The 11,154-nt window shown below is 32.7% G+C and overlaps 1 protein-coding gene across 4 annotated transcripts in view; it reads right to left on the minus strand.

Annotated features, from left to right (window-relative positions):
* Window positions 1–11,154, minus strand: part of phtm (phantom) — a 109,166-nt gene that overhangs the window by 18,005 nt on the left and 80,007 nt on the right. For all 4 annotated transcript variants that reach the window (XM_014430360.2, XM_014430357.2, XM_014430358.2 and 1 more), the window contains exons 3-4: window positions 6,142–6,287; window positions 5,856–6,058 (exon numbers count right to left, since the gene is read on the minus strand). In XM_014430360.2, the coding sequence (XP_014285846.1) occupies window positions 5,856–6,058; window positions 6,142–6,287 (349 nt within the window). The remainder of the gene's footprint in view (window positions 1–5,855; window positions 6,059–6,141; window positions 6,288–11,154) is intronic.

Raw genomic sequence — 11,154 nt, forward strand, 5'->3', positions numbered from 1 at the left:
ATTAAAATTTTTATATATAATTTCAAAACAAATTGTTTTTACTAATTGTTAGCTGTCTATGAAACAACCCAATGCAGTTAGGCACACGAATCTTGAATAAAATGTTTTTTTCTCTGCTTCTAATGTTTATTTAGAAACTATGTTGTTAAGCACTCTGATAATCAGTATATATAAGTTTTATTCAATTTAAATAGATCTAGATTTTAAAATTGATAATTATTAAATTAAATTAAATAATGTAAAATTTACTTTAAAGAAAGAAAGAAGCTGTAAGCTAGAGAAGACGAGATGATCCTCGGAGCCCTAGAAAGGATAGTGGATAGGATGAAGGCAGGATCTGGGTCTGTGGGTCAGGATTGGGCAGCGGTCCTTTTTTAGGCAGCGAGTCGCTCCATCTCCCTCTACCTCTCTACCTCTCTACTTATCTTCTCTATATCCCACTCTCTACCTCTTCTTCTTATTCTCCACTTCTTGTGGTGAAGGAGGAAGAACGGTCAGGTCATGGACACTACGTGGAAGTATGCTTCAATCTATTACGTACCAGTAAGATTGTTAGCCTCTTATCTCAAGATAACAGACATTCAGACTTTTAAAGTATCTTCAAAGAGGACATGGCGTTTTCTTCCGACTCTTTATTTCGATATTTTGTGCTTCCCTTCCTCACTTTTCTGCAGATTTATTTATTTTTTTTGTCTTTATCTATTATTTTATTATAATTAATTTATATGAGGAGAAGATGATTAAGGGTACGGTTAGAGGAAAAAACAAATAATTTAAAAAAAAAACTTATATATTAGTGTCGGTCAATGGTACCGTTTCAGTTAGAATTTCTAGCCATCATCATACATAGAATGATTAAAGTAAATATTAAGTAAGTAATGAATGAAGTGAGAAATAAAACGTATATATAAATAATTAAATATGTAATTAAAACAATATAATTAAGGAAATAAAAATATAAAGTTATTTAATGCAAAGAAACAAAGCAATATAAATATTTTAATTCACAATTGAGGAGTAGTGCCAGATATATTGGTAGACGTTTCCATGATGTTCGCCGAAATAAGAATTTTGATTTTGTGTTGTTCCGGAAAAAATTATATTTTCCTTTATATCTATGTATTAGTTTTGTTTTGGTAAAATTTATTTATGTAATTTATACACTGTTGTGACTATTATTTCTCTGGTTTGATCTCACATTGCTGTCTAATAGTGAATTTGTTTAGCTGGTCACTGGAGAGGATCTGAGAGGGGGGATTGGGGAGAGTCAATTTGTCGATAAAATGAAATGAAAATTGTGAAATAGAAGGGATAAGAAAGGGATAGAGAAGAGGAATGAATTGAAATATTTGTATTTAGTGTGTAGACTGGAATTGATTGTAAAAGTAAACTGTGGGGGGAATAAAACTGTTTTCTTTTTTTTATATTATATAAAAAAAAGAAAACAGTAAAAATAAGAAAACTGTTTTCTTTTTTTTATATAATATATGTAATTTATATATGTTGGATTGATTGGAATGCTGTGTAATGTAGCAATCTAATGTATTTGGGCAACATGGCTGAATAAAGCATTCCTCTCTCCCCTAGTGGAGGTGATACAGAGAGAGATGTAGCTGTAAGAACTACAGCTTAAACTATTGAATGTAAAATGTTAGTCAAATAACTCAACTCTAAATGATGTCTTATTAATTATTAATTAATTATAACTGTAACTAGTTTTAATGATACGGAGCTCTGAACGAAAAATTAATTCTTTGTGGCGTTTTGAAACAACTGTCATTATTTCGTATCCCCAGCTATGGTAGAATAATCAATTTTGACAATTAAGTACAGTCTTCATTAAGAGAACGGAGTGGCTCAGTGATTAAGGGACTGTGCTATTAACTCCAGTTTAAATCCATCTGCTACAGATAATTATTTATTCTGTTATTGTAGCCGTGAGTCAACCCAGTGGGTTCAGGAGTCTACTAGCATCATGATGGATGCTAACTTAATTGTGAAACAAATCTGGCGGTTAAGCATGATTCCGATCACCTTCAAATCATCTCCTCAAGGAAAGAGAGACATGCTCTATTCATCCATGCTGGCCAAATAAATTAAGTTGCTACATTACTTGCTGCACAGCATAATAATCAACTCCTGATCGGGCGTATATAAATTACATATATTTACCCAATATAATAAAAATTAAAGAAAACAGTTCCCCCCCCCCACAGTTTCATTTTACAATCAATTTCAGTCTACATACTAAATATAAATATTTCAATTCATTCCTTTTTTCTTTCCCTTTCTTGTCCCTTCCATTTCACCAATTCACAATTTTTATTTCATTTTATCGACAAATTCACTCTACCGAATTTCCCCTCTCAGATCCTCTCCAGTGACCCACTAAACAAAATCACTATTAGACGGCAATGTGAGATCAAACCAGAGAAGTAATAATTACAGCAGTAGATCTATTACATAAATTCATTTTACCAAAACAAAAATAATACATAGATTTAAAGGAAAATATAATAAAAAGTTTGTTAAAAGATATACTGTGAAGTCTCACTTGTACGAAACATTCAGTTATGCGAAGAATTTCTCAATCCCCTGCAAAAACCCCAGAATTATGTGTATATAATTATAAACTTAGTTATACGAAACATTCAGTTATACGAAGGAAAGTTTGGACCCGTTTTATGCACATATTAGTAAATTTTATTCAGTTCTATGAATTTTTGTTTCTTCCGAGGCAAGACAAAGGACGAAAAATACCGTAAAACGAAACAGTAAACAACTTTTTTCCGCAAATAACATCCGGCCCCAATGACAATGTTTATATTCTATTCCTTAATGTATAATAATAAGCTGGGACGATTCCGATTCAGATGACGAAGATCCTTTGCCTCTTCCATTCTTGCAGAAGCTCTTGAAGCATTTGAAGTGGTAAAACGTTTTGTATATGCGAAAGAAATTAGCGAGAAGGAATCTAACACCTTAACAGAATGCGAAAGAATGATGTATTCAGCCAAAAGCAACATGAAACAAACAAACATGACACAATTTTTTTGTCAAAAATAAAAAAAATCGGAATAAAGATAAATTAAATTTGTATATAATAAATAATTTTTTTTCCACTGTTTTTCTTTCAACTGCATACAACATACGTATATGTACCTACTAATTACGAGAAAAGAATTCTCAAAAATATACGTAACATAATACGTATTGCTTATTCACTTACACGAAATATTCACTTATACGAAGAATTATTAATTTTTTAATTAATTTAACGAAGAATTTTTTTTTTAAAATGATACTTCACTGTACTTAAATGGATAAATAAGTTTTAAAAAATAAATAAATAAAAATAATAATAACAATAAAATAATTTAATGAATAAATACGTTAAAACACACAAATCCACAGGTCCAGGTATTAAAATAAATAAATAAAACAATGCAGATTAATTCCCATGCAGACGATGATGTATGATCCTCAGACAGTCCAAAATAATATTTTCCCCTAAGATGGCAATATCCCCAATGCTAACACCTAGTCCTTCTAAGAAGCTCCTTGTTCTATCTGGTATTGTTCCTCGAGATCCAAACCAGAGGCCTCTCACGGTGAACTCTCTCTCTCTCCGAAGGTCTCGCGGAATTTTTCCTTAAGAAAAGGTATGCATTTTTCATATATTTCCTTTTTTCCCCTTTTCACTCCACCTTAATTCCACCAAATCTTACCGTCGGATCCAAGACCAGAGTGTTTTCGATTTTTGTAAATGCGACAATATCGGCGTATGTTACGGATCCGTTGGTGTCAACGCAATAAACCTCCTCGAAGCAAGTCTTTTTTTTTCAAGGAACTTCATCAAATTCTTCTTTGATCCTCTGGTGACGGGGTGTTATAAGGAGGGAGTTGTTAGGGCATACAGAGTACTGTACCCCTGATCCTTAACGGGTTGTAGCGGTAAAATAAAATATTAATTTATTTTTTTCATTAAAGTAACAAAAATTGGGGTGAAATAACTTATTTTTTTCTATGGCTCTTGGAATATTAATTAATTACCAGAATTTGTTACGGTTGCCATGGTGAAATAAAAACACTGGCTAGATCTGTTCAGACAAGAGGTGTTATGGTTGTCATGGTGAAAACAAAACACGAGCGATATGTTTGAGACGACTGTGTTTTATTTGAGTGAAGGCGACAGTTTGATTCTGGGAACTCGTATGTTCAGACGAGTGAGTTTTGGTTTTGTGAAGGCGACAGTTTGATTCTGGGAACTCGTATGTTCAGACGAGTGAGTTTTGGTTTTGTGAAGGTGATAGTTTCATTTTGGAACATGTTATGATTGTTCAATGTGAAGTGGTAATAGTTTAAAGACCCTCTGTCTTTATGTTTGGAATCGGAATATCATCATGTGAGAAATGTTGTCATATATGTTTTATTTTTCAAAATTATGGTGTTTACTTCAATAGACGATCATTAACAATAGAAGTGGAAGACTACGTGTGGTTTGAACTAAATTGTATCTTGTTTTTTTTTTTTGTTTTTTTATATTCAGTTTCATACTCTTTTGGATAATAATGTAAATATAGTTATTAAGATTAAGGTTAAGTCAACCTATAAGTTTTAATTATTTTATTAATTGATAAGAATTCTTTTTTATTCTCTGTATATGTATTTTTTCCTATTACTAAACTTTTGTACATATAATTCAGTTGTTCTTTCTCTGCTTGTTAATTTACTTATGTTTTTTTTGTTGTTTACGGAATATTACGATAATTCAACTGGTGGGTAGGTAACACCCCTAGGTTTTTTGTTATCTACATGTAAAGGTATTCGCCAATGGTCATAACTCAACAATTGTTTATATGGGGGTATATTTTAGTTATATTGAGGCATAATTCTTCGGGGTTTTCGTTATTTACAAGAAAAATAACGTGGCGCCTGAGGAGTAATTTATTCTTTATTGTTTTTTCTTTTGCGATTATATTTTTTTTTATTGGACTTTAACTCACCCCTTTCTCCACTGAGCGTGGGTAACGATAAACGTATAACTAAGAATAAATCAAAATTTATGGTTATAAATTTTTAAGTTTTTTTTTTTTCTACATCTCGACAAACGACTGACATGGAATCCTCATACAAGACTAAAAAGACAAGAAACTGCTCGTAGATTCCGACTATTGCTACATTTACTAGACAAACGGTCTAAATTGCCAATCCATTACAAAAGACTGATCTACATGACTATTATAAGGCCTGTCTGGACATACGGAGTTGAGCTTGGGGGCTCCACTAAACCATCAAATTCCTCCAGAATCCAATCCTTACAGTCCAAAATCCTTCGTAAAATCCTTAATGCTCCTTACTTTGTCACAAATCAAGTCATCCATCAGGACCTCAATATTCCATATGTTGCCGATTTGGCCAGAACCAGATACCGTTCCTTCCATAATAAACTTCTCAACCACCTAAATCAACTTGTTTCTAACCTGGCTTCTCCTTCATTACCTAATAATCCTCCTAGGCGTCTGAAAAGAAGATGGCCTCGAGATCTTCTCCTTTAAAAATGTTATTGGAGTTCTATCAGTGGGTAGATTCTCCACATGTTTTTATCATGTCACTATGTCACCTACAGCAAATTTACTTGTTGTATATATGTGTATACAGTAGTAAATATCAATAAATAAATTATTAAAAAAAAAAAAAAAGTTTTTTGTTGGAATTTATCAGAGATATCCTTATAAAGAAGAAATATTATGTATAATATGTTGTGTGATAGTCTATGTCTATATCTATTAACATTATGTATTATATTATATTATGCATGATATATACTTTTTTATCTATTTCATATTAAATACCTGAGATAGGGCATGAAGTTAAGGGGACCAGCGACCCCGACCAGTTTAACTCCTTCCTCAGCCATGTGCTGCAACCAGGTCCACGTCTGGTCGTCCACGCTGAACGATTTTCCGAAGACGATGCAGTTCATAATGTTGCCTATCGTGTGGGAGAGGATGGGCTTAGGGTCGAACGGGCCATTCTGGCGGCGTTCGTCGATCATCTGTAACCAGGAAAAGGTGCGAATGATTCTTCAAGGATACTAAGAAAGGAAGGAGATCTCTATAACAACTCTTGCATCCATACCTGAAATGTCTGCCTGACGCCTTCTAAGATTCGACTTTCCATCACTGCTCTCCTTCCACCGACTTTGACGGCTCCTAAACTTTTCATACAATTGATTGCGAATTTTCTCTGTTCCCGCCATTTCGGTCCCTCCACAGCTATGAGACCTGAAAAATACACAAATAATCTTGACTGATTGAATAAAAGCAAACCATTCCTGGATTTTGGAAGTCGGTGTCGTTAGTATTACTGCTATGGAGCATAGAATGATTGTAGTAGTTTTTTACCCTCTATAAACACATTTTTTTTTAATCTGAGTCGCAACAACCCAAGAAGGGTCACAAGTGCATTACTCTGTAAGGAAATACGTTTATTAGGCCAACGGTTGTGCATGGAGATTATTTGGTGAGATCACGCTCGACCGCCAGATTTTTATGTCAATTTACGGTATTACAGGGTCCTTTATGAGGTTGGATGGACCTCGGAGTCCATAATAATAATAATAATAATAATTTTTATTTTGTTTTTGCTTTAAAAATCCTAATTTAGTGTTTCTTGAGGTGGTAGTAAGGAATATAAATTTTGGATCTAACGAGAATTCCCTATCAAACAAATCCAAACGACTAACCTGGAATCCTCACACAAAATTGAAAAAACAGAAAACTGCACGTCGATTACGACTATTTCAGCACTTAATGGACAAACGGTCTAAACTTCCAACATATTACAAAAGATTGATCTACATGACTGTAATAAGGCCTGTCTGGACATACGGAGTTGAGCTTTGGGGCTCCACTAAACCATCAAATTCCTCCCAAATCCAATCCTTAGAGTCCAAAATCCTTAGTACAATCCTTAATGCTCCTTACTTTGTCATAAATCAAATCATCCATCAGGACCTCAATGTCCCATATGTTGTTGATTTGGCCAGAACAAGAAACCAATCCTTCCATGATAAACTTCCCAACCACACAAATCATCTCGAAATCTTCTCCTCTAGAAATATTATTGGATATTACTGTATATTTTTTTATACAGTTGTAAATAACAATAAATAAATAATAAAAAAAATTCCGTAAATGTCTGTTGAATGATCGCTAGTGAGCTGTACATGTAAGAAGACCTGACGTCAATCAGAATTTTAAATTCTTTTCAAGTTCTTATAGTTTCATTATTTATAGTTAGTTAATAACCCAATTAACGCCGCAGTCCAAAGACAGGTTATGTCTTTAGGAGTGTCATAAAATGATCGTTTATAGGAGAGTAACGGGTTTTTTCTCAGTGAAAAGCACAACCTGTTTGTAAGTTTTATGATTCAAATTATACAATGAGATGCCTTGAACATTTCGAAACGACTGGTGCTCAGCATACCGAAGAGTTATAGGAAATGAGTTCATTCTGTCCGAATGTTGCTTGTTATTAATTGATTGGTTTATTAATTCATATTTAAAACTGTATTAAAATATATACAAGCAGTAAATTTGGTATTACTTATACAATAGCATAATACAGACATGTGGAGAATTTATCCATTGATAGAACTCCAATAACATTTCTAGAGGAGAAGATCTCGAGGCCATCTTCATTTCAGACGCCTAGGAAGATTATCTAGTAATGAAAGAGAAGCCAGGTTGGAAAAAAGTGTGTTTGGATAGTTGGGAAGTTTATCATGAAGGATTGGTATCTGGTTCTGGCCAAATCGGCAACATGTGGGACATTGAGGTCCTGATGGAGGATTTGATAAATTAAGGAGGGTTATGGAGTTTATGCAGGATAGGATACGAGAGGAATTCGACGGCTTAGTGAAACATATCATTGGATACAAAATCCAAAAATAAAATGAAATTACTATCCTTACCACGTATGCTGATGACACACGTGTGCTCACAGTTAGTAATTACCCTTTGATTGCATCCCAAACTCTCCAGTCCCATATCACAACCCTCGAAGAATGGTGTCGAAATTGGAGGATAAAAATAAATCACAACAAATCCCATCAAATCACATTTACTCTTCGTCGTAAACCTGCCGACTGTCCTACAGTATACTTTAATAATGTGGCTCTTACCCCTGTAGAACAGATTCGTTTTCTTGGACTACATACGGACAAACAAATAACCTGGAATCCTCACACAAGACTGAATAGACAGGAAACTGCACGCAGATAAACAAACGGTCTAAACTTCCAACTCATTACAAAAGACTGATCTACATGACAATAATAAGGCCCATCTGGACATACGGAGTTGAGCTTTGGGGCTCCACTAAACCTTCAAATTCCTCTCGTATCCAATCTATACAATCCAAAATCCTTCGTAAAATCCTCAATGCTCCTTATTTTGTTACTAATAAAACCATCCATAAAGACCTAAATAATAAACTCCCTAACCACCCAAACCCACTAGTTTCTAACCTTGCTTCCTCTTCCATTCCTGGCAATCATCTGAGGCGCCTGAAAAGAAGATGGCCTCGTGACCTTATATTGTAAACTGTTTTTAGAGTTCTACTACTGGGTAGTTTCTCTACATGCTGTATCATGCCATTATGTCATTATGATCAAATTTACTTGTTGTATTTTTTATACAGTTTCCTGAGTTTCAGGTCTTCATCAGGGCTATAGAACAAAAGAGATAACAACAACATTTAGAGAAACATACAATTGAAAAGGAACAGTATACGAACAAATTTAGAATTATACAAAATATTTAACGATCAACCTTCACTATTATAATTTATCACAACAACATTTTTGATAAATTTGATAAACAATATATATATAATTTAATTCAATATTTTGTATAATTCTAAATTTGTTTGTATACTATTCCTTTTCAATTGTATGTTACTCTAAATTTTGTTGTTATCTCTTTTGTTCTATAGCCCTGATGAAGACCTGAAACCCAGGTCGAAACGTCGGCATAAAATAAATAAATATGGTTTTTTTATTTATGTTGTTCTTTGCTGACCACACCCCCCGACAAACCTCTCCAAGCATTAATCTACTGTCAACTATCTACACCTCAAGAAAATATTTCTTTCAAGGTGATCAATAAGCTGTTAATTTTTGCTATATACACAGTTTTATATAAGAAATTGATCTTAATTAATGATGCTCTGATAAGAGGTGTTAGTCATCCCACAGGTGTTAGTCACACTCCCCGACAAAGCTCTCCAAGAAATATTTTCTTGTTAACTAAAATTAATTATATTCAATTTTAGTCTGAAAACAATTTATATTCCTTTATAAGTCCGACGTTTCGGCCAATTCCATCCTCAAGGACAATCTTAATACAATTTTAGAACTGCATCAATTTAAAAAAAAATAATATGCAGGATATTCTTCTCAGGTCATTAATTTCAGTCTACAATTACCCTATTTTGTTAATTCAATTTATTAAATTAAAACTTTTAATCACAGTATAAATTACGAATATGAAAAACATTGTTTATCAAATTTATCAAAAAGGTTGTTGTGATAAATTATAATAGTGAAGGTTGATCGTGATTAATAGATTTAATTTTTATTTTTATTTAATATGTTGAATTGTCATATATCCGATTATTGTGGACTGAAAATAGTGACTTGGTAAGCATATTCTGCTTAAAGATTTTTAAAATTGATGTAGTTCTAAAACTGTTTTAAGATTGAGCCTGGCTGATCCCCGAGGATGGCTGAATTAGCCGAAACGTCAGACTTATAAGAAATGTGAATTGTTTTCAGACTAAAATTGAATAAAATTTATTTAATAAGGAAATATTTCTTTTAAGTGTATCCATAAGCCGTTTATTTTTGCTATATACAAAACTGTGTTATAGTTATAGAAGTTGATCTTAATTAATGATGCTCTGATAAGAGGTGTTAGTTATCAAACAAGTGTTTCCATGGTTACTACTTAGGATGCTTAAAACTTTTTTTTTTGACTTTATTTAGTTTGTTCACAACTGTAAAAGTATTTTTATAACCAGCGAATGAGATGTAGAGAGAGAGAAAAAAAAACTAAAAAAAAAAAAAAAGTCAAAAAGAGGTCCCTATTCCAGCTCCTTCGTAAACGTCGTCTCGTATCTGCTAAGTCTAGTGTTGATAGTCCTTGAATTAGAGGGTTAGTGTGTGTTGGAAGTGCGTCGTGAAACCGTTTATAAAATGATTTAATGGTTGTTTGTACGTAGGGAATTTGTAAGTATTTGTGTAAGTTCTTGTTACTGATGTAGAGGCGAGCACTACTGATCAGTCTTAGTAATTTTGATTGAAATTGTCGCAGTTTCAGTAAGTTAGTTTTTTTTGGCATATCCGTAAATTTGTGCACCGTCCAAATTGGTCTGAGAAGATAAGTATAAATCTTTATCCTTAAAACTAAAAATTAAATCTTTTAATCACAATCAACTTTCATTATTATAATTTATTAAAACAATCTTTTTGATAAACAATGTTTGTCATATTCGTAATTTATAGTTGTGAAGGCTAACTGTGATTAAAAGTTTTAATTGAATATGTCGAATTGACAAAATAGGGTATTTGTGGATTGAAATTAATAACCAAGGAAGAATATCCTGAATAATTTTTTTTTTAAATTGATGAGGCTCTAAAATTGTATTAAGATTATCCTTGAGGATGACTAAATTAGCCGAAACGTCGGACTTATAAAGAAATATATATTTATTAAATAAATCAAAACTTGTATCCTTTTTTGTCTCAACACTTTTTATTTTTCACCAGTCCAACGTTTCGGCCATTTTAGCCATCCTCAAGGACATCTTCAATTATATATTCTTCCGGCCCAGGTCATTCATTAATTATAAGTTAAAAACCTATTTTTTAAAATTATTTATTTAATGTAATTTACAACTGTACAAAATAATACAATAGGTAAATATGTAGTATGTTTCATATGCACTTGAAAATCTTGGGAAGGAACCACCCATTGGTGGTATTTCAAACATTAATTTAAATTAAAAGGTCTAGAGGCCATCTTCTTTTCAGACGCCTTGGAGGATTATCAGAAATTGTTAAGGATGAAAGATTAAGAATTAATGGGT

The sequence above is a fragment of the Halyomorpha halys genome, unplaced genomic scaffold (genome assembly GCF_000696795.3).
Source record: "Halyomorpha halys isolate HHAL.00 unplaced genomic scaffold, Hhal_1.1 Scaffold880.1, whole genome shotgun sequence".
Lineage (NCBI taxonomy): Eukaryota > Metazoa > Arthropoda > Insecta > Hemiptera > Pentatomidae > Halyomorpha > Halyomorpha halys.